This window comes from Convolutriloba macropyga, chromosome 1 (assembly GCF_964194025.1).
Source record: "Convolutriloba macropyga chromosome 1, txConMacr16.3, whole genome shotgun sequence".
Lineage (NCBI taxonomy): Eukaryota > Metazoa > Xenacoelomorpha > Acoela > Convolutidae > Convolutriloba > Convolutriloba macropyga.
Window position 1 is genome coordinate 72526295 of NC_134468.1, and position 24829 is coordinate 72551123.

At 35.1% G+C, this 24829-nt stretch overlaps 1 protein-coding gene across 2 annotated transcripts in view; it reads left to right on the forward strand.

Annotated features, from left to right (window-relative positions):
- LOC142342367 (ubiquitin carboxyl-terminal hydrolase 25-like) overlaps positions 1-24829 on the forward strand; it is a 109623-nt gene that overhangs the window by 43657 nt on the left and 41137 nt on the right. For both annotated transcript variants that reach the window (XM_075393674.1, XM_075393681.1), the window contains exons 4-8: positions 6219-6447; positions 6817-6987; positions 17403-17512; positions 17737-17832; positions 17914-17984. In XM_075393674.1, the coding sequence (XP_075249789.1) occupies positions 6219-6447; positions 6817-6987; positions 17403-17512; positions 17737-17832; positions 17914-17984 (677 nt within the window). The remainder of the gene's footprint in view (positions 1-6218; positions 6448-6816; positions 6988-17402; positions 17513-17736; positions 17833-17913; positions 17985-24829) is intronic.

Consider the following 24829-nt stretch of genomic DNA (forward strand, 5'->3'; position numbering starts at 1 on the left):
GCAACCAAACCTTGCTTATCCTTAGAGAAAAAACTATGGTCATTACGGCTTCATCACCGTTTTATTGCAAATTTTTGTAGAGTTTTTGTTTTCTTAATGTTTTTTTGTAGTCGTATGAAAAAAATCTTAATGACAGGTCCCAATGTCTTATCTAATGGAGTTGTGAATGGTCGTATTGTAAACGTATTTAAGGATTTCGGTTCATATCTAATAGTTTTCCTTACTTTGGAACGAATTGTTTTCAAAAATTATGAGCGTATTTTTAAGTTAGCCGCATTTGTCGTTTTTTTGTCTTTGTTGCTGAGCCTCATAAAGGACGTTTCTCATTTTTCCTAGGGATGAATATGAACAAGTTAATTTTTAGTCTTGGTTTTTTCTGTCGCTTCGTGGTCTTTTTTAAAAAAAATTCTACAAATAGAAATCGATTTTTGAATCTTATTAATGCTTGTTGTTGTTATTTGATTTTGTTTGTCTTGTCTCGTATTCTTATTAATGGCAATTCTCCACAGCCCTCTAAAGTGCCTTTTTTAAAATTTTACTAGTGATTTGAGTTGGACGCTGTGTTTTTTATACACCAGTTATTTTCGAAAAATACTGATTTTTGAAGTTTTCCCCTTCATCTTTTCGTAGACAATTGAGCCGATAATGTGGATGAGCGGGGTCGGAACATTATGTGCGAACAAACATTACTGAGCCTCCTTGGTGTCAAACGATGAAAAAGTCACTGACGCTTGTGAAAGCTAGTGTTTAGGTCAATCTGCTATAAATATGTCAAAAGGAGAGAGAAAGAGTAGTTTTTTTTGTTAATTTTTGCTAAACGAGAATTATTCCATGAGCAGCATTTTAAGATCGATTGTTTATTTTCCCTCAAACGATTTTTGAAGCAATTATTGTAAACGTTTGTAGTTCTGCAAAATTTTTGCTTCACCGTTTTCTAGAGTATTGGGGGCCTTTTTTCATTTTTTGCTTCACCTAATTTGCTCTTGTTTAGAAATGAAATCTGCGTTGCTATAACAAAAGCGAGTGGAAGCTAACAGAGCATAAGGTCCTGATAGCCGTGGTAAATGATTCTGTGTAGAACGCTGAAGGTTGAGGCTTCGAATCCCTCCCTAGCCTGAATTTTTTGCATCCATGAAAGTTTTACTTTGCTACTTTGCTCTTTGAATTAAATTGCCCCGCTTGTTGTTCGAGAGCAATTTGTCCAAAGACAGTCGGTTTATGTTTTGGTTTTAATTCAAGTTTTCAACCAGATTGCTTTTCCAGCTTAAACAATTGAATGTAAATTTGATAAAATGTTCGCTTCTTTTTAGCGTCTATTACGCTTAGGATACTTTATGAGCTACGTTTTTCTAATTTATTGTTTTATATGCTTTTTCGCCATTTTTTTCCTTCAATATTTAACAGTTTTTCGAAATTTTTTTGGTGCAATCAGCCTTTGTGGTGCTTTTGGCCGATTCATAATTTAGTTGATGCAAATTTTAAAGTTGTTTTGGATAAGAAAATTGATCAAGTTAATGAACAAATTTGACCGAATTTTTTTAAATATTTTTGTCCCTACTTTTGAAATTTTCTGCCTAATCCTCTTATAGATGCAGAGCTGAGCGGAGCTATTTTGGGGCGCTGGTGGTTTTTTCGTTTTCTGACGCTCTTTTTTTTCGTTTTACATTTTGTCTTACATTATATTACATGACTAATGACTTCTTCCTCTTACGAACGGCATTTGCACGCGCAACGTCATTTCTCACTCTTTCCCTAGAGCTTTTTGCTCCTTTTCGTGAGTGTATTTTGATTAAGCGCGACTTACCTCAAATTACATTTTGCTTTTTAAAACATTTCCAATGCGACTCATGTGTAATTAAGGTCTCTATTGAAGACGTTTCACTCTCTAATTCACTCTCTGCGGAGTGAATTTGAACAAGACTTATTGATTTACCGCTGAAAATTTTTTTGCAAATTTATACGCGGCGTCAATAACTTTTTCATTTAATTTCTGTATGTTTTTTTGTAATCTACTACCCGTAGGTCAATTTTGCAGCTATTCCGGTAGTGTTTTGGCTCTGTTTTTTGCTTAGTGTTCAAAGTATGCGTTGAAAAGAATTGTTATCCTTGAACCTTGCTATGGATTTTGTTTCCAGGAAGGGACACTTAATGTTTGATGGACCTTTTTGCTGAAATGAATTTACTGAAATTATTTTGTTATTCAGCATTTCGGCTGTCGTGTTGTTAGTCACAGAGTGAAGGCAATGATTTCACCGTGTCTGTGAAGAAAAATTTTTAGGACGTCGCTAATAGTATAGAATTATGAAAGAACAAGAAACTTTGAGGCTTTGAAAATTTTTCCCGTTCTGTATCACTTTCCTCAGTTTTTTCTGTACTTGTATGGTTTTACTGTTTCGTCTGTAATGTTTATTATAATTGATTCAATACAAATGAAATCCCAACATCTGCTGAGATTTTGTCACAAATCTTGGACAGCTTTTCAAACTATTTTATTTCAGAATTTACTTTACGTTTTATTAAATATCCGGCGGTTCTTGTCCTGAATACTATAGGGAAGTTGATTTCTCAATGTGTTATGAAGATGGCTGCGGGTTACGTCAATTTTATGTTTATGATGGTTTATTTTACGTTTTTCGGATTTTCAAAAGCCTTATTTTCCACATTTGACTTCTGAATTCCTCAGTCGCTGTTTTAAATGATTGAAGTTTAGATTTTTTTCAAGACGATATAGGGATTACGTTCAAGGTCGGAAAAGCGAAATCCAATTAAACTGATTAAACCGATAAAGCGTGGTTTTGCAAGTCATTTTGCATTAGGTTACAGATTTCATTAGTGCGGATGCCAATTGACAAAAATATCAAGCCTAATAGTCTCCGCGAGAATTTTTTGAATTATTTTATTTCAAAATCTACTTTAAATTTTAATAAATATGCGGCGTTTTTTCCTGAATAGTATAAGGAATTGGATTTCCACAGTTTTTTTCATAAAATTTTTTTTGAGATTTCTATACTGTTCATTTTTGTTTTCCTTTTTGTTGTAATTTCTCCGTAGTCGTTTTATAAGGAAAACACGTTCAGGTTTAGATGAGAAGCAACTGATGATTTACAGTTCTTGCAGATAACATCTTGTAAATATATTGCCTTGAACACTGGTGTCGGCGAATTTTTTTCTTTGACTGTACTTGTTGTTATTTTGTAATTTCATGACTTAGTATCATTAATAACAGGCCCAATGAGCTTCCTGAGGTGTTTTAATTTAATCCATCTCTTTTCGTAGAAACCTTATGTCTTTAATGGTTTTTGAAAACATTTTTTTTTCAAAAAATATTCGGATTTCTGAGCCTCGCCATTTTCAATTTTTTCTCAGTCGATTTGTAGCTTAGTCTCAGTAAAGACAGATGACAACCTGTTTCCAGTGAGGTATAATTTAATCTTCATGCCCGTTTTAATTTCAACCATTTGTTTCTCCTCTTTGCTACTTCGAGATTTTATAAAATGTTTGAATTTTTTTAAATTTATTAGGATTTTCTTTTTAAATTATAACATTAATGGTAGATCCCATTGGCTTTGAAATATTGCGCAATGGAACTTTTCTAATGCTCTTAGTTCTTCTTCTTTTTGTAGTTGCATGACGTACATTGGATAATGATAGGTCTCAGTTGCTTCCTGTGGAGAATTTAATAATTTATTTAGTGATTTCAGTTAACATTTTATGATGATGATCACTGAAATTAATCGTTATTAGAATTATAAACGTATTTTTGAACTTCGCACCCTTTTGCTCTTTTTTGTCGACCTGTTACCCAGTCGATTGAGGACAGGTCCCATATTTTTGTAATGAAGTATAGTTTAATGTGTTTTTTAAGTCTGGTTTTGGTTCTGTTTTTTTTTAATAGACATTGAGTTTTGCTCGTAATTAATGCTTTTTTTAGTTATTTTTTTCTAGTAGTCATTTTAGCATCGGCCCTCTGACGAGGCATTATTTTATTCCATTAGTGGTTTATTGAACTATAATTATGTTTTTAATAGCAGCCGTCAGCCTCTCAACGGCTATTATTTAGTTTTTTTTAAATTCAAAGATTTTGAATTGTATTGGGTCGCTGTCTTTTTTTTTAAGATCTGTTCACACATTTTCTTTATTTTTGAAGTCAATTTGAAGTAGTGATTTTGGTCGGGCCGAAACAGGAAGTGGAGCGAAAAAGCGAGTGGTTTTGTGGCGTAAAAATTTTTCACTCTTATTGTAAAGTAGAGTGAGAAAACGGTGTTTGAACAAAAATTAGCTTTCTAGCTAGCGGTTCACATGCGGCAATTTCACTTGATTTTTTTTCGATTTTTGATCGGATTTTTTTCCTAATGGTTTTCCAAATCCATTCATAGTTCAGCCCAGGCCTTTTTGAACCAAATTTCCATTTCTCGCTAGCGGTTTTTTGTTCACATTCGGCATTTTGACATTCGGGTGATTTTCAGTTTTTCTGAAAAAATTTTTTGATCCGATTTATTGGAAATAGTTTTCCCAATTCACCCATAGTTCGTTCTAGGTCTAGATTTTGTTTAGTCAATGAAGATGTTTTAAATTAGTCTATATTGCATAGTCTGTTTTTTTTTCAAATTCGATTTACCTTTTGAGCACGTCTTTCGTTTTACATAAGTCACAATTTTCACGTTTGACTTCTGATTTAGTTCACTGAATGGATTTTAAATTCTTTCACGCTAACAATCACGCAATGTGATGAATACTCTCAAAATCAAAAGAGACGGGATAAACCTATAAAGCTCGATCATTAAGTCATTTAGAATTAGGTTATCAAAGTTCAATAGAGTGTTTCCTAATTGACATTGGTTTTTATCTGATAGGCTTTCAGTTTAGAAGCTGAATCAATTATAGTTTTAGAATCCAACTGAAACTGCACGCCCAATTAGAACACTTTTTGACACTGAAAAAAAGAAACAAAAAAATTGGATCAAGTTATCTCTCGTTTTTTTACCTCTCAACGGCTATTATTTAGTTTTTTTTAAATTCAAAGATTTTGAATTGTATTGGGTCGCTGTCTTTTTTTTAAGATCTGTTCACACATTTTCTTTATTTTTGAAGTCAATTTGAAGTAGTGATTTTGGTCGGGCCGAAACAGGAAGTGGAGCGAAAAAGCGAGTGGTTTTGTGGCGTAAAAATTTTTCACTCTTATTGTAAAGTAGAGTGAGAAAACGGTGTTTGAACAAAAATTAGCTTTCTAGCTAGCGGTTGTTTGTTCACATGCGGCAATTTCACTTGATTTTTTTTCGATTTTTGATCGGATTTTTTTCCTAATGGTTTTCCAAATCCATTCATAGTTCAGCCCAGGCCTTTTTGAACCAAATTTCCATTTCTCGCTAGCGGTTTTTTGTTCACATTCGGCATTTTGACATTCGGGTGATTTTCAGTTTTTCTGAAAAATTTTTTTGATCCGATTTATTGGAAATAGTTTTCCCAATTCACCCATAGTTCGTTCTAGGTCTAGATTTTGTTTAGTCAATGAAGATGTTTTAAATTAGTCTATATCGCATAGTCTGTTTTTTTCAAATTCGATTTACCTTTTGAGCACGTCTTTCGTTTTACATAAGTCACAATTTTCACGTTTGACTTCTGATTTACTTCACTGAATGGATTTTAAATTCTTTCACGCTAACAATCACGCAATGTGATGAATACTCTCAAAATCAAAAGAGACGGGATAAACCTATAAAGCTCGATCATTAAGTCATTTAGAATTAGGTTATCAAAGTTCAATAGAGTGTTTCCTAATTGACATTGGTTTTTATCTGATAGGCTTTCAGTTTAGAAGCTGAATCAATTATAGTTTTAGAATCCAACTGAAACTGCACGCCCAATTAGAACACTTTTTGACACTGAAAAAAAGAAACAAAAAAATTGGATCAATTTATCTCTCGTTTTTTTTTTGTTTCAATCCCGATGTGCATCAAGAGCGTCAACGACGGCTACTTTTCGGCAATCTGCCGGCTATGATTGCAAGTTTTCTATCTCATCATTTGGTAGCCAATTAAGTGAAGAATGTGAGCGGGGTCGGAACATTGTGCTTACGCACATTACCGATCCTCCTTGTTATGAATCGTTTCACTCACGTAAATAATCAGCTATTTCAATAATCAAAAACAAACAGTCATGTGTTCCTATTTTCATTTTTGTACATAACATACTATGGAATAAGTCGTAATCATTAACAGGTGAACAATGGATTACAAAATTGCCCAAAGTAGTCATTTTCAACCTCAATCGTTTTATTTACAATCCCTCCTCACAGAGGACGGAGAAGATCCACGATCGTCTGCAATTTCCAGAGGTGATTTACTTCGACCGATTTATGTTGACCAATCAGAGTGCGACTCGGGAGAAGCGAAAGAAAGTGGCCGAATTGAAAGCCAATCTGAATCGATTGAACTCACAGCTTAAATAGTAAGTCGGTGTCATATATTTGTTGTGATTATGCAAATTGATTATGCAAATTGAGAAGCTGTGTTTTAATATGGGTTCAAAACTAAGCCGTAAAATCTTTCAATTCCGTTATTCGGTTTCAGAAGCTGCTTCGTGAAAATATTATTTTTCTAAATTTTTTGTGCCTGTAAGAGAATATTTTAATAAGCATATTTTGTAAATGTAAGAGTACATTCGTGATCTACAGCAGCAACGATTTAACTTCGATTCGATTCGATTGAGTTGCAAATAAACAAATAATCAAATCCAAACTCTTAAATAAATCTAGAGGAATTATTCGGGGCCATTGTGGCCTGTGAGCTTTTTTGAATTATTAATAATTGGTTTCAGTCTGCAGGAATTTGGGTCCAAAGGCATTCCACTGAAAGACGGACTGCAGTGTGTGCTTGATTATGCATCATCTTTAGAGAAACAAGCTAACCAAGAAACAAGTGGAAAGCTTACTGTTTCTGACGAGATGTCAGAGGCTGGTTCAATGGATCATAACACCGTTGAAATGAGGTTCGGTCAGATTATATTGACAATTTCGGTTTACATCAATTGTAAACGCAAATATAACAATAATACATGAACAATAAAATAACCTAGGTTGCGGGAAATATCTTTTTATTATAGCTGCGAAGCTGTAAGCTGAGCGTAGCTATATTGCGGTGCTCTTGGTTTTTTACAATTCAAAGAATTTGAATTGTATTGGGGCACTGTCTTTTTTTTTACGACTCGAAGAGGAGTATTGGTTTTCTTAAGGTTTTTTTTTTTTTTTTACCGGAAGTACTATTCGTTCAGACGATGTTTTGACCTAAAAGCGAAAGCGAGTAAAATTGCAGTGTGAACTAATTTTTTCTGAGCGAGAGAAGTTTTTTGATCATGCGCTGCGTTTAGTGAATGACTTTTTGACATTGAAAAGTAGTTTTTGATTGAATGGCACATATAGATAACCGTTTTTAGCCGTTTTTTCGTCTAAGTGGCCTAGTTTTTTTGCTTGTAATTTGGTTTTTTGTAGAAATAATTTTTAATCGATGCTATGTTGAAATGTAAACCCGGGAAATTGTTAGCACAGTATTTTGCATAGCCTGAAATTGCGTTTCAAATGCGAAATTGGCACATATTTCCTGATTTTTTAGTTAATTTTTGGATTTTTTTCCTATTAATTTCTTCATTTTTGGATCTTTTAGCTGTTTTTGTCAAAAATCAGTTAATATGGCAACTCGCCTTTGATAATTCATATACTCAATGCCTCTTTCTACCTCGATGTAATTTTGTTTCATAAAATTGTACATTTGCTAATCCGATTTTCGTAGTTTTTTACAATTTTTTTTCCAGTTTTTTGTTTGTATTTTGCTTTTAATTACTAGAAATAGTATTTTGGGAAGATGAGGGACTTTAATTTTGTTTCAATAAAAATTCAATCATTTTTTAGTGTTAAGTTTTTGAAAAAAACAGATAAATTTTTTTCATAAATGCAGTCTAAAATATTTTTTGACCACTTTTTTGCAAAATGTTTCATTGTTTCGTATATCTGAATTCTGCTTTTTCTTGTTTTATTCTGTTCCGCAAGCTGGATTTTTGTCTCGAATGACTCGTTGTCTTTTCTATGTCTCGAATGCTGATCAATGAAATGTACTCGTTTTTCTTGATTTTTTTAAATTTGATTTTTAACTTTCAAAAATCAAGAATTTGTCTTTTTGTTACGGTGTTCCTAACATTGTGTCCATATTCTTCACATTCTCGTTTGTATCATTCTAGTTTTGTCCTGGCACCTACTTTTGTTTTCGTTATATTGATTTTTTCAGTTGTTAAAAAATTGAATGAATTCAGCTTTTTAGATCTTGGTTTCTTCGGTTTGCAATTGATTTAATTCAAAATAAGGCAGTACTGGGAGTTTGCTAGAAAGTCTTTTCCAACATTTCGACTTATTACTATTCCTTGCATTTTTATTCCGGGCTGGGTATTGTTTTTAGACGATTGTTTGCCTTTGAATATTATTCTGTTGCTTTTGTTTTTCTATGATTAATTTAATTTTTGAATTAGTATGAAATCTTGTTGTCTAGCATATATACAACAAGGAAGAATTATGTATTATTTTTGTCTTAATTGCCGTGATTAGAAATCTAATTGTAGTGGTTCTCTGATTCTTAAGTTTGAGCACTCTTTTTTGAATAATTTTGACTTTCCTGTCTTTTTTGAAAAGTTTTTATCTGCCGTTTGCTTCCGCGATCTTTTTGAGATTAGAATCGTTAATTATCTGAGGGCAATTGATGGCCCTGTCAGCTGTGTCAGGCTATCAGTTTTTTGACCATTCTACATATTTCAGACTTTTTTAACGTTACCAAACGTTTTCAATAATAAAATTTTGCTGCATTTTCTTTCTCTTGGTGACAGTGGTTTAAATTTCACCGATTTTTAGATCAGACCCGCAGAGGTAATGAGTTAATGGTTTCATACAAAAGGTAATTGCTTCAGATTTTTGTGAAGTTTTGGTGCTTCGAGTCGCTTCCGGAATTCTTCCGGCTATGTTTTAAGATCTGTTCACACATTTTCATGATTTTTGAAGTCAAATTGGAGTAGTGATTTTGGTCACGCCGAAACAGGAAATGGAGCGAAAAAGCGAGTGGTTTTGCGGCGTGAATTTTTTTCGCTCTAATTTTAAAGTAGAGTGAGAAAATGGTGTTTGAACAAAAATTCGGTTTCTCTGTAGTGGTTTTTTGTTCACATGCGGCAATTTCACTCTGATTTTTACTGTTTTTTCGATTTTTTGGATCGGATTTTTTTCTAAATGGTTTTCCCAATCCATTCAAAGCTCATCCTAGGCCTAGTTTTTTGTGTGAATTAAATTTTCATTTCTCGTTAGTGGTTTTTTGTTCACATGCGGCATTTTCACATTGATTTTCTGTTTTTTTTTTCTTATTTTTTTATCAGAATTTTTTAAAAATGGTTTTCTCAATTCACTCTTAGTCCATTCTAGGTCTGGTTTTTCTGTTTAGTCAATGAAAATTCTTTGAATTGTACGTCAGGACTTGTCCTGCTATGTTTTTTGTTTCGTCGTCTGACGCTCTTTTTTCGTTTTACATTTGTTCACACAGCAAAGCTGAAAAAGTCAAATATTCTGAAAGACTTCTTCCTCTCACTAACAGCATTTGCGCGCGTGACGTCCTTTCTCACTCGCTTTAGCGGAGGTTTTTAGGTTATTTGCGTGATTAGATTTTGGTCATACGTGACTTACCTCACTCAATAAAATGACTTCTGCACTTTAAAACTTGAGTTTAATTTGAATTTGTTTCAGGTCAAAGGAACTCATATGTGCATAAAGGTCCCTAATAAGAGGCTTCTGTGGAATAATGTAACAAGCTTTATTAATTAATCGCTGAAAGTTTTTTAGCCTAGTTTTTTGAGCGGAGTCGATTTTTTTTCAATTCAGATCTGTATCTGTTTCTATCTCTATTATATGGCACGCAGGTCTATTCTTTTGCAGCTATTCCGGCAATCTGCCGGCTATGTTCAACAGTACTAATTCATGCCGAATTCAATTTTTAAGCGTATATTAGACTACGTATATTAGAACTTTTTTCCAGATCTGTTCACACATTTTCATCAATTTTTGGAGTAGTGATTTGGGTCACGCCGAAACAGAAAAAGCGAGTAGTTTTGCGGCTGGAAATTTTTTCGCTGTAATTTTAAAGTAGAGTGAGAAAACGGTGTTTGAACAAAATTTCGCTTTCTCACTAGCGGTTTTTTTGTTCACATGCGGCAATTTCACTTCGGTTTGTGCTGTTTTATCAACTTTTTGGATCGGATTTTTTTCTAAATGGATGTCCGAATCCATTCATAGTTCATTCTAGGTCTAGTTTTTGGTTACAATCAAATTTACATATCTCGCTAGTGGTTTTTTGTTCTCGCTAGCGGCTTTTTGACATTGATCTTGTTTTTTTTTTGTTTTATCTGATTTTTTTTTTAGAAATGTCCGTTCTAGGTCTAGTTTTTTTGTTTAGGTAATGCAAATTCTTTGAATTGTACGCCAGGACTTGTCCTGCTTTACCTTAGTTCACAGCTTGTTCAACACTTTGCGTGAAATGTTTTTGACTTCTGTAGGCTAGTTTCACTCTTCTCTCATTCTGCTAAAAGTGTTTTTAGACAGCAGTTGCTCAGCAAAGCAATTCAAAATGAACAGAGTCAATATTCAAAACGAAATCAAATAGAAACGGGTTAATCCCATAAAGCCCAGTTTTAGATGCCTGTTACTCGAAACTGGTTCTTATAAGTCTTTGTTACCGTCTCTAATGCTTATTGGTATTGATACTAGACCCTCTGTCCTCTCACTATATGAAACAGGAGTCTGTTCAACAACGGAATGACATCAAATTAATTCGCACTTTAAAATTGTTTTTCTACAAAAATACTTTTTTCCATTTTCTCTCCTTTCAATCCAAATCGTGGTTATGGGAATCAACGGCGACTTTTTTCCGGCAATCTGCTGGGTATGTTTTTCGTATCATGTTTTTAATTGGTTGAAACAAGGCCAGAGAACGAGTGAAACCATCAATAACGGGTTCCGGAAGCAGTAGTCTTATGTGCTTCGTTTTTGTATGCGTTACTTTGGCTCTCTTGTGAACAAAATTAGCCATTGATACTGCTGATTGCGTCAACTGTCCTATAATGCGAGATTTTATGGAACACTTCAAGTAATAGCTAGTTATTGATTGCGGCAAAGCAATAGTTGGTCTTTTAGTGGTCTTCTTTCTTTTGTTTTTTTAACATTCTAAAAGATTTGGATTTTATTGGTGCGCTTCGTTTTTAAAAGATCTGTTCACACTTTCTGTGGTCATCGAGGAGTTTAAAGTTTTAACTTTAGTCAAGCTGGAGTAAAAAAGGGGGCAAAAAAGTGATTAAGTTTGAAGTTTGTTTTTTTTTCAAACAAAAATTGAATTTGAATGACAAATTGGTGTTCGAGCGAATTCTTTTTGAGAGCAATTTTTTTCCACGTGCGGTTGACTTCTATTTTCATTTTTTTCTCTTAAGTGAAATTAAAAAGTAACGCATGTGTTCTAATTATGCGTAGTTGCCACTGCCTGAGCTCCCGCATCTTCTAACAGCTTAAATATACCAATATCTTTAGTTCATGTCAATTAAGTATTTATTATAGCTGCGAAGCTGTAAGCTAAGCGGAGCTATATTGCGGTGCTCTTGGTTTTTTCTTTCGTCGTCTGACGCTGTTTTTCGTTTTGCATTTTTTCACACAGCAAAGCTGAAAAAATCAAATTTTCTGAATTACTTCTTCCTTCTCTCTAACAATTGCGCGCGTGACGTCATTTTTCACTCTCTATAGCATAAATTTTTTGCGTGATTAGATTTTGATCACAAGTCACTTACCTCATTCAATAAATTGACTTTTGCACTTTCAAACTCAAGTTTAATTTGAATTTGTTTAAGGTCAAAGGAACTCATATGTGCTATTTTCAATTTTTTTCTCTTAAGTGAAATTAGAAAGTAACGCATGTGTTCTAATTATGCGTAGTTGCCACTGCGTGAGCTCCTGCATCTTCTAACAGCTTAAATTTACCAATCTCTTTAGTTCATGTCAGCTAAGTATTTATTATATCTGCGAAGCTAAGCGGAGCTATATTGCGGTGCTCTTGGTTTTTTTTGTTTCGTCGTCTGACGCTATTTTTCGTTTTGCATTTTTTCACGCAGCAAAGCTGAAAAATCAAATTTTTTGAATTACTTCTTCCTCTCACTAACAACAATTGCGCGCGTGACGTCATTTTTCACTCTCTATAGCATAAATTTTTTGCGTGATTAGATTTTGATCACAAGTCACTTACCTCATTCAATGAATTGACTTTTGCACTTTCATACTCAAGTTTAATTTGAATTTGTTTAAGGTCAAAGGAACTCATATGTGCTATTTTCAATTTGTTTTCTCTTAAGTGAAATTAGAAAGTAACGCATGTGTTCTAATTATGCGTAGTTGCCACTGCGTGAGCTCCTGCATCTTCTAACAGCTTAAATTTACCAATATCTTTAGTTCATGTCAGCTAAGTATTTATTATAGCTGCGAAGCTAAGCGGAGCTATATTGCGGTGCTCTTGGTTTTTTTGTTTCGTCGTCTGACGCTATTTTTCGTTTTGCATTTTTTCACACAGCAAAGCTGAAAAATCAAATTTTTTGAATTACTTCCTCTCACTAACAACAATTGCGCGCGTGACGTCATTTTTCACTCTCTATAGCATAAATTTTTTGCGTGATTAGATTTTGATCACAAGTCACTTACCTCATTCAATGAATTGACTTTTGCACTTTCAAACTCAAGTTTAATTTGAATTTGTTTAAGGTCAAAGGAACTCATATGTGCTATTTTCAATTTTTTTCTCTTAAGTGAAATTAGAAAGTAACGCATGTGTTCTAATTATGCGTAGTTGCCACTGCGTGAGCTCCTGCATCTTCTAACAGCTTAAATTTACCAATCTCTTTAGTTCATGTCAGCTAAGTATTTATTATATCTGCGAAGCTAAGCGGAGCTATATTGCGGTGCTCTTGGTTTTTTTTGTTTCGTCGTCTGACGCTATTTTTCGTTTTGCATTTTTTCACGCAGCAAAGCTGAAAAATCAAATTTTTTGAATTACTTCTTCCTCTCACTAACAACAATTGCGCGCGTGACGTCATTTTTCACTCTCTATAGCATAAATTTTTTGCGTGATTAGATTTTGATCACAAGTCACTTACCTCATTCAATGAATTGACTTTTGCACTTTCATACTCAAGTTTAATTTGAATTTGTTTAAGGTCAAAGGAACTCATATGTGCTATTTTCAATTTGTTTTCTCTTAAGTGAAATTAGAAAGTAACGCATGTGTTCTAATTATGCGTAGTTGCCACTGCGTGAGCTCCTGCATCTTCTAACAGCTTAAATTTACCAATATCTTTAGTTCATGTCAGCTAAGTATTTATTATAGCTGCGAAGCTAAGCGGAGCTATATTGCGGTGCTCTTGGTTTTTTTGTTTCGTCGTCTGACGCTATTTTTCGTTTTGCATTTTTTCACACAGCAAAGCTGAAAAATCAAATTTTTTGAATTACTTCTTCCTCTCACTAACAACAATTGCGCGCGTGACGTCATTTTTCACTCTCTATAGCATAAATTTTTTGCGTGATTAGATTTTGATCACAAGTCACTTACCTCATTCAATGAATTGACTTTTGCACTTTCAAACTCAAGTTTAATTTGAATTTGTTTAAGGTCAAAGGAACTCATATGTGCTATTTTCAATTTTTTTTCTCTTAAGTGAAATTAGAAAGTAACGCATGTGTTCTAATTGTGCGTAGTTGCCACTGCGTGAGCTCCTGCATCTTCTAACAGCGTAAATTTACCAATATCTTTAGTTCATGTCAGCTAAGTATTTATTATAGCTGCGAAGCTAAGCGGAGCTATATTGCGGTGCTCTTGGTTTTTTTTTGTTTCGTCGTCTGACGCTATTTTTTGTTTTGCATTTTTTCACACAGCAAAGCTGAAAAATCAAATTTTTTGAATTACTTCTTCCTCTCACTAACAACAATTGCGCGCGTGACGTCATTTTTCACTCTCTATAGCATAAATTTTTTGCGTGATTAGATTTTGATCACAAGTGACTTACCTCATTCAATAAAATGACTTTTTTTGAGGTCAAAGGAACTCATATGTGCAGTAAAGGTACCTAATAAGAGGCTTCTGCGGGATTTCAACAAGTTTTTTTAATTTATCGCTGGATGGTTCTTACCTAGCTTTTTGAGCAGCGTCGACTTTGTTTTCTATTTAGATCTGTCTGTGTTTCTATCTCTATTATACAGAACGCAGGTCTATTCTTTCGCAGCTATTCCGGCAATCTGCGGGCTATGTTGAGTTGTTATTAGGCGCCTTCATCTTCTCAGCAGGCTATTATTGCAATCCCATTTTTTTCATTTTATACTTCGTCGAATAAAAAATTGTTTTGCTTTACCTCATTTTGCAGCTTTTTCGACATTTTGCGTTAAATCTTTTTGACTTCTCGAGGCTAGTCTCATTCTTCGGTCATACTGCTCAAGGTGCTTTTAAACAACAGTTGCTCAGCAAAGCAATTTAAAATGAACAGAATCACAAGACGGAGTTAAAAATAGAAATGGGATAAACCTATAAAGCTCAATTTTAGATGCCTGCTACTTGTAGTTTGTTCTGATAAGTGTTAGTTGCCACATTCAATGCATATCGATTTTCATAGTCTATGTTTCCTCTCATTAGGTAACAGGAGTATCTCTAACAACAAATTGAATTGAGAATAGTTCGCACTTTAAAAAGTTTTACATCAATCATTTTTTCTGCTTTCAATCGCAATAGGAGTTATGGGAATCAATAGCGACTATTTTGCGGCAATCTGCCGGGTATGTCTATTTTTGCATATATCAACATTTTAAGCTGGATGGTACCTAGATCCGACTATTTGGGAAAGTCATCTTGAAACAAAGTTATTTTTTATCTTGTCTGTTGTACTAATAATAACTTTTTGAATGTTGATCGGCTATCCGACATCTTGACTACAATATAAGAAATAAAATTAAAAAAAGGAAGAAATATTTTGGTCAAATTTATTTTTGACGGAAGTCATTATTTAAAACAGTATTTGGTTTCTTGTTAATTTCCCTCAAACAAATGTAGCATTTAAATTTGTAAATAATTTTTCTGTCTCGCAATTGGGATAAACAGGTAAAGCCCGGAAAGGATTAAATATCTGAGCCGCTCTCTTAAAGTTTTGCTAGTCTGTTAATGTGAAATTCCCCAATGCTGCTGTGGTGACGTAAAAGCATGTGGGCGATGGGTAGTTTTTTCTTCGGTTTTATATACTTGTAATGTCTCTACGCTCACTGTATTGCTTCGGCGTGATGAAATGCCTCTTTAACTGCGTCTTAAACACACACGCGTTCGCAAACACAAAAACGCCTATACAATTAAAGCTCTGCGAAAAATTAACAGAAAAATTGAAGCTAATTGAGATTGGAAGTATTCCTTGCGTATGATCTTTTTACTACTAGTCTCCGCTGCTTTGATCTGTCGGCCGGTCTTATTGGTCTCTTTGCAATTTTTACTACTGCATTCTGCTCATGTTGCGTTCAACAAGCTTGCATCGTTGTCCTATTAATGTACTTTTTAATTGCTCTTGAACGAAGTTCACAGCAATTATTGTAAACGTGTTGGTCTTTTTTATGCAATTTTTTTTGCGTGATCTCAAATGCTCTCAATCGGAATAATGTCTGATGATACGATTAAAGCGATTGTGAGAAGCGGTGGTCTGTAGTTGTTAAAGCGCAGTAGGTAAGATGGTGGACTGCTACTCTGAGGGTCGAGAGTTCGAACCCGTGTCGGGTACCTTCGCTTTTGTAGACATGAAGATTTCTTATCAACTTCATGCCTCCTGTTGTTCGTGAGCAATTCTTGCGACGCGAGACAATTTATGTTCCTGTGTGTGTTTTGGGGATGAAAAATGGTAATCCTTCTATATATTAGGCGCGTAGCTCTAAAATGGGACAAAATTTTTGCATGTTTAAGGGGCCTCTCGAAGCGCATGTTTAAGAGCCGCATTGAGCAGCATGAATAAGCGAACATATCGAGAGTGGTCAATGGACTAAAAGGCTCAAATTAGATGTATGAGAATCGAACCTGGGACAAAACACTGTTAGTCAGGTGCAGTCACCACGAGGCTATAAGGGCTTGAAAGTGTGCTCTCCCGGAGGCAGGATTTAATGACCTGGGTATTACGAGTTTTTTTATTGCTCCGGAACGAAGTTTGAAGTATTTATCGTAATTGTGTTTTTTGCAAAGTTTTCGCGTTACAGATTGTGCGCTAATCTAGAACACTCCTAGCTTTCAACTAAGTTTTTCACGCTTTTCTTGATTGCGTGATCTCAGATGCTCTCAATCTGAACTATGTTTATTGATAAGATAAAGCGATTGTGAGAAACGTTGATTTGTAGTGGTTATAGCGCAGTTCATAAGATGAGGACTGCTAATCTAATATTTGAAGTAGTTTTCTTTTACCATTATCCATGAAATTGCTATGAAACTAAGTTTTGAGCAGTTTTAGTCGTATTGTCTAATCTTCCTTTTTTTATTGTCAATATCAGTCGCAATTGAGCACAATGGTCAACCGCGATCCTATCGTAATATGTTTAAGGGGTCCTTAATCATGCAACCTCGGGTAATAAATGCGTTTAGAGACGCGTTTTACCATCATTTTTAATCTCCTAATATGCACAGTTTTTTGCGCTGATTAAGCATGCGGAATAGCAAAAACAAGAAAGTCAAAAACGCCGTTGTCCAGAAATTTGCCGTAGAAAGAGCAAAAGACAAGTGCAATACGCATAGATGGCTTAAGTGGTGAGACCTATGGCTGTTAAACGAGAGGCATGGGTTCGAGGCCGAGTTTGTGCGTAAAGGAAACCTTTACTTCTTTTAAACCTTTATTCGTGTAATTGATTTTCTTATTGTTTTGCGGGCCTGCTAGTGTACTTCTTAATTGCTCTTGAACGAAGTTCGTAACAATTATTGTAAACGTGTTGGTCTTTTTTATGCAAGTTTTTTTGTTTGACCATTTTGCGCTTTTCTTCTAGAACATTCTTTGACTTCTTAAGTGACTTTTGCACGCTTCCGTTCTTCATTTTTGAGGGATTTCTATTGCTCTCACTCCGAAGTAAAGCCTGTTGCTAATATAAAATCGGTTGCAGCATAGAAATAAGAAAGGCCTGATAGCCGAGTGGTCAGTGCATGAGGTTATGGATCGGGAGGTTAATGTTTCGAATCCTGGTGGGGTCAATGTTTTTACCCGCCTGTCGTTTGAGAGCAATTCTTCCGACATTCGTCGGTTTATGTTATTCTAATGTATGAAGTTGGTACCCAAACGTTCTTCATTTTGATTTGTAGGTCGCCAGGTCGAAATTCTGTGTCCTCCACCTCTGGAGAAGACATGATAACTGGCGAAATGAAAGATTCTCCACATTCTGGCGCCAAATCTGATGGGCTAAGTGAAGCAGGTAATTCATGTATTTTAGGGTTGTTCTAATCATAGCTCCCACCCGCTGTAATTTCGTAAGGAGCTAATGGAAAAGATGCAGATTGAATTCAGTGATGTATTTAGTGGATAAAAGGCTCATATGACGTGACAGTTTAATCAAATTTGAAAACTTTGTCAGTATTGATGCAGGGTTCTTGGCTGTTAATGCACAAGTGGAGGTACATATGTAACTGATTGTTTCAGATAGCACGGTACTGTCTGAGGAAAGTAACAGCAATATGAGGAATGTAATCAGCACCCTCACCATGTGGAAGAGTAGAATAGGACGCCAGATTCAAGGTCTGTCTCTTTCACAGCTGCAACACGAGCTTTTCATTTTGTCAAATTGTCTGGAGACGAAATGACATGTTTTTGTTTTAGACCTAGAAGCAGGCCTGCAGGATGTGACCAATCAAGTTGAAGCCATGTACAATCAGGACTCCCTAAAAACTGTGAGTCAGTCTTTGTAATAATTTTTATCGAGCTCCCTTTAGATACCAACTGCACATACCGTTTTTGAAAAGCTTCTTCTAAAGTTATGAGTGCTTCGAAGCTGTCAGCTGAGCTAAGCTATATTGCGGTGGTCCGGTTTTTTATTACAATTAAAAGAACTGGAAGTGTATTGGGGCGCTGTTGTCTTTTTACGACTCGAAGAGGAGTATCGGAATATTGCCTTTTAAATGAATTTTAGAGGAATGAATTTTGAGGCAGGAAGTGAAAACCGTGGGAATATTTGGAGTGATCTAAGTGTTGAAAAAATTGGAGAATGGAGCGGAAAGAGAGTGTTTTTTTTAAATAGCCGCCGTCAGGCTCTCAACGGCTATTATTTAGGCGCTCTCCTGTTTTACAATCCATGAATTGGATTGTATTGGTGCTCTGTCTTTTGTTTTCACACATTTTTTTATGACTTTGATCTTCAAAACGGGATAAACATGTAAGGCACAGTGGGCATTAAGTTTCATTAGAGGCCCAATATGGTGCAAATTTTCACGTTTTTTTTGTCAATTTTCGAGTTTTTTGTTTGATCAGTTTTGAATTGACCTCTTTCAAAATTGATAAAGGTCTTTTGGCAAGATATAATTGATTTTTCCGACATTTAAAGAGCTACATGTTTTGCTACTTAAACATGAAAACTGATGCTAATTTTTTCAAGTTATTAAAATTTTTGTCATGTTTTGAGTTTTTCCAGTCTCAGAGGCCAGTATATCTCTAGGGTTTGATAATAGGTTACTGCATTGTTTTTAGTGGTGACGGAACGGCTTTCAACTTTTTAATGTAACGAATTTTAGCAATTTTTTGATAAAATTTGCAATTCTCTGGCTTTTCTGAAATGTTTCTTCTGTTCAGTTTTTCTTTCTTGCCTCAGTGGCCAGGCAACTTCTTCTAGGGTTGCAAAATATGTTTCGGCATAGCTGCTAGGTGCAATGGAATGGTTATCAAGCTTTTGATATCATACATTTTATTTTTTTTCAATCTAATGTATTAAATTTAAGTTGCCCTTGAGCTCAATGGTTAACGGCTCTCTTATCTTCACATGTTTTAACAATCCTTAAACATGCAGCCTTCACAACCCTGCTTAAGCGCGTGATCTGCTAGTGTTTTTTTGCTCATTAATCATACAGCTAAGCCAAAACAAGAGAAAAAGCCATTGACCAAAATTTTGCGTATGTAGGCAGCTCAATAGACAAAAGCAACAGGCGTCGGTAGCGCAATGGATTTGACATTAGTTGTGGTTCTGGAGCGAGGGTTGTGGGCTCAAGCCCGAGTAGGGGGGGGGGGGGGGAATGATGCATAATGTACTGGGATAAAAATTTGGCGAGTTGGTTGTCTTTTTCTTCCTCTTCATTTCTTTGCTTTTAATTGTTACATAATCTTCCTCTCGTTCTTTGTCTATTCCTCCATCTTTTAGTTCTTTGCTTATGTTTCCCACTTTCTCCCTTTCATCTAATATTTGGAATATAAGCCGCACATGAGCGCAATCACTAACAGCGCTCCTATCTTCCTATGTTTTGTTGGTCCTTAAACATTCAGCCTACACCACCATGCTTAAGCTCCTAATCTGCAAATGTTTTTTTGCTCAATTATGCATCCAGCTTAGCGGAAATGCACAGGACGAAAAAGCCAATGACGAAAATGCGCTCATTTGGAAAGTTCAATACACAGCAGTGGGCATCGATAGCGTAATGGGTTAGACATATGGCTGTTAAGCGAGGGGTATGGGTTCGAGCCCGAGTACGGGTGAATAAAGATGCAGAATTTCAGGGGGTGAAATTGGGCAGATGCTTGCGTTCTTCTTTTCATTCTTTTTATTGTTTATTCACATTTTTTCGTTCTCTCTCTCTCCGTTCGTTTTTTCCGCTCTTTCTCTCTTTTCCTCTCTTTCTCTGTGTCTCTTTCATCTCTTTCTGCATCTTTCTTTTTCTCTTCCCTTTTTCTTCTGATTTTCTTTATCTTTTCTCTCTTTCTCTTTCTTCTCTGTTTTTCTCGTTCTTTTCCCTCTTTGCTTCCTCTTTTCTCTTTTGTTTCCTGTGTTTCATTTCCTTTCTATTTTCTTCTTTCTTTGTCTGTCTTATCGGTGGTTCTTTTTTCACTCCTTTCCTACCTTCTTTTCTGTTATTTTTCTCTTCTTTCTCTTTCTTTCGGTCTTCCTTTCTCTTTCTTTTCTTCTTTCATATCCGTCTCTTTTCTTTAGTTTCTCTCCTTTTCTCTTTTTCGCTTGTCTTTTCATTCTTTGTTTCCTCTGAATCTTTTTTCTTTACTGTCTTTTCTGTCTTTCTTTATTTTCTCTTTGCCCCTGTCTTTGATTGCTGTTTTTCTTTACTCTTTTTTATCTATCTATATCTATCTATATGTTAAAGGTAACGGGAATACCTATACCACCATGTTTAAGCCACTAAGCTTCATGTTTGTGCTTCTTCACATATGTGCTTACACATCTTCACATATGCCTTTCGAGACGCGCTATACCGCCATATTTAAGCTCCTTTTTCGCGCACGTTTTGAGCTCATCAAGCATGCGGCAATACAAAAACAAGCAAGCTTAATCGGACAAAGCGAGCTTAAGCTGATATAGAAATGACTTCCTGACTTATAATTTACCGGGCAAAAATTTGGCATATATTTTTTTCGTTCGTTCGTGCTTTTGTTCTCTTTCCATCTTGTCATATCTAAGCTACTAATTAGTGCCTGTTTTTGCGCTCGTAGAGCATGCCGCATAGCAAAAACAAGCGAGCCTAATAGTCAATAATTGCTGACATAGAAATAGAAATAGTTTGCTGACATAGAAATGCAATAAACGTAAGCAGCCGGCATTGGTAACGTAAATGATGTGACCAATGGCTCTTAAACGAGGGGCAGGGGTTTGAGTCTGGGAATTTGCGGAAAAAGGCGCTTAACTTAAATTGTTTTCTTGCGTTCTTTCTATCTCTTATTCTTTCTCTCTCATCATATTCGAGCTTCTTATCTTCCCATGTGTTGTAGTCATTGAGCAAGCCGCATAGCAGAAACAAGCAAGCAAGAAATACTGCTGTTTAAAGAGCATTTGACAAATGCAATAGACATCCGCAGCGTAAGGGATAAGACCTATGACTGCTAAGAGAGGGACATAGGTTTCCACCCAAGCTTTTGCGGAAAATAGCAATTGTTTTGTTGGCTGAAAAAAGGGTAGTTGTTGTTGTTCATCCACTTCTCTATCTTTCCTGCTTTTTATTTCTCTTTAATTCATATCTTTCTTTTTAAGTAGTTTTTTAAGTAGTTCCCATCTATCTATTCTTTAAATTTAAGTCGCACTTGAGTTTGAGGGCAATTCAATCTTCACACAATTTAACCGCCTGGTAGCTGCAACCGAGCGTTACATATACGCTTTGAGACGCGCTATACCATCGTAATTAATTTTCTGATATTCATGTTTTGCGCTCATTAAGCGTGCCGCCTATAATAAATGGGCGAGCCGAAAAGCCATTGAGCAACATTTAGATGACATAGAAAGGGCAATAGACAAAAGTAATACGCATTGGTAGCTTAGGGGATAAGACCTATGTCGGTTAGGCGGGGGCATCGGGTTGCGACCGTAATGGTGCCGAAAATTGCTCTGAATATTCCTTGCCCGGAAATGGGCAAGTGTTATCTTTCATCCATTCCTATCTTTTTTCTTTCATCCATTCCTGTCTTTTTTATTTCCTGTCTTTTTTCTTTCCTGTCTTCTTTTCTGTCTTTTTTCAATGGCTCGTATTTTCTCAAACATCTTTATAATTTTTTTCTTTATATTAATGCGATCTATGTATAATTCCTATTCTTCGCGCGTTTTAACGATCCTTAAACATGCAGCCTAGCGTAGTACATGCGTTCTGAGACGCGCTATGCCACCATATAGAAGCTCGTTATCTGCAAAGTCATAGCGCTCCTTAAACACAGCAACACCAAAAACGTTGCTTAAAAGGTTGCTGCTAAAGAGGTTAATGGACTCTAAGAATACGCGTCAGTAGCGTATGTGGTAGCACCAGTGGCTGTTAAACAAGTGGCATGGGTTCGAGCCCGAGTTAGTAAGAAACAGAAATGCTAATTTCTTTTAAATCTATTCCGATAAGTGGTTTTCTTGTGATGCTTTGACGGGCTGCTAGTAATTCTGACCATTTTTGTCAGGTTTCCATTTTGTTGATCATTATGAGCCAAAACAAATATTCAACACTTGAAGTTTTGTTATTGGATAGCCTCTGGAGACAATGGACAAGTTGGAAAGAAATTAATATCACAAATATTAGCAACTTTTCATTAAAATTTAATTTTTTTTTCTTTTTTTTGTCGATTTTTTGTCGAAGTTTATTGAGCGTTACTGGCCATTGAAACTTTGTTAGGTCTTCAAGTTGTGTTACTAGAAAGATTCTATAGACAAAAAGTGGTTTTTAACGTTTAAATTTTCCGAAATGAAGAAACTTTCAATAAATATTGCAGTTTTCTATTTTTTAAGTATTTAATGTATTTCTCATTTTTTTTGTCTTTATTGGCCAATAAACCTATTTCAAGGCTTCTGCGTGGGTTATTTGGTTTATTTATATGGACCTGGCCTTCAGGGTAAAAGCTTATGAGTTTTAGTAGTAATTATATTTTTGTTTACTTTGTTTATTTCAGTTTCTCAAATTTGAAATTGTTTTTCTTTTTGGCTAGCATTGTTCAATTGATATGTTGGTCAGGTGCAGTAGTTTAAGTTATTAATTCATTTCTTTGTATTGTATTTCAGGACTTGTCCTGCTATGTTTTTTAAAGTTGGCTTTACTTTTTGATCACGTTTTTCATTTTACCCAAGTCACAATTTTCACGTTTGACTTTTGACTTACCTGTATGCTGAAAGCATGTTGAATTCTTTCACTCATTGAATTGCGTAATAAAGTGAATAGAGTCAAACTAAAAGGAGTAAAATCAAAACAAACGTGATAAAGATATAAAAAGCCTTGCCATTAAGTCATAGTGCATTAGCTAATTAAATTTCATTAAAGAGATTGCTAGCTGGCATTAGTATTATGCTTAATAGCGTTTAGTTTTTGAGCTGAATTAAGTTTAATGTTAGAATCTTAACAAATATGCAGAATTTGAACTCCAAATAAAAACCTTTGACGCTTTTATAAATTCTCTCAATTTCTATCTCGCTTTGAAAAGTTCTGTCCATTTTTTCTGTTTTAATTCCAATGTGCGTCAATCGGGTTTATGGCGGCTTTTTCCGGCAGTTTGCAGGCTATATTTATGCCGCTGTTTATTGGAGAGCAGGAAATTGAGGTGCGAAATTTTTTTTGAGCGAGCTGATTTTTTGTGCACGTCCGGCTTTTCAAGCTGGTTTTTTGTTTCTGCTATTTTTGGTTGAGGTTTCAACTAGTTTTATTAAGAATGATTGTCTTAGTCGGATAGTATTTTGAAGATTATAGGTTATTAATTTTATTGTTATGCTAATTTGGAGGTTTTTCTGCTGCTTTGATGTGATGGTTTTAGGCTGTTGGAGATTTTTGGTCTTTTTACGTCATTGGTTTTAATAGCCGCCGTAAGCCTCTCAAACGGCTATTATTTAGGCGCTCTTTTTTTAGTTTGTTTGACTGCGTTTTATTGTTCGTTTGATTCCTTTTGATTGCGTTCTCATTTTACATAAGTCAGGATTTTCACGTTTGGCTTCTGACTTAATTCACTCACTGTGTCAACTGAATGGATTTTAAATTCTTGCACTCATTGATTTACGCAATGTAGTGAATACTGTCAATGTCAAAAGAACGAAATCAGAAGAGCCGGGATAAACTGATAAAGCCCGGTCATTAAGTCATTGAGAATTAGGTTATCAAAGTTCATTAGAGTGTTTGTTAGCTGATATCGGTATTAAGCTTTTTAGTTTTCAGTTTAGAAGCTTAATTAATTTTGGTATTAGAATCTAACTGAAACTGCAGGCCAAATTAAAACACTTTTGACACCGAAAAAAAAACAAAAAAAACTTTTTTCCATTTCTGTTTCAGTCCAGCATCAAGCGCGTCAACGGCGGCTATTTTCCGGCAATATGCGAGTTATGTTTTACATTTATCTTGAGCTGTTTTAGGAGGGAGCGATTTTTTGAAAGGGCTGTTTACTTGGCAGAGACGGCTCTTAAATCGGTTTCTGGCATTTCTCCGGCTATGTTTATTTAAGATCTTTTCACACTTTTTTTATGATTTACGATGTCAAATTGATATCAAAGAGTAATGATTCTGGTCACGCCGAAACAAAAAATGGAGCAATAAAACGAGCTTTTCTGTGGTGTTAATTTTAAAAAATTTTTATATAGTGAAAACGCAGTGTTTGAACAAAGTTCGCTTTCTCGGTTGTGATTTCTTGTTGTGATTTCTGCCGTGCGGCAATTTGACTTGTTTTTACTGTTTTTGATTTTTTTTTTGGTTTTTTTTTTTCAATTGTTTTCTGTGTTTTGTCAATGAATTTTTTTGAATTATGTTTCAAGACTTGTGCTGCTATGTTTTTTGTCGTCTAACGCTCTTTTTTCGTTTTTCATTTATTCACACAACAAAGCTGAAGACAAATTTTCTGGATGACTTCTGCCTCTCACTAGCGGTTTTTGCGCGTGACTTCATTAAAAAAAATATCGCTATCAAGAGCTTCTAAATTATTGTGCAATTGAGTTTGGTTTCACGTGACATCTCAGTCAACGAAATGCATTGTCCAGGGAATAGATGTATTAAGATTTTGTGAACCAGAGAAATTCAAACAAAGCATTGAGAATTTTTGTCAGAAGCCATTTCTGATATCAAGGTGTCCTTCTATGATCTCTGACTGT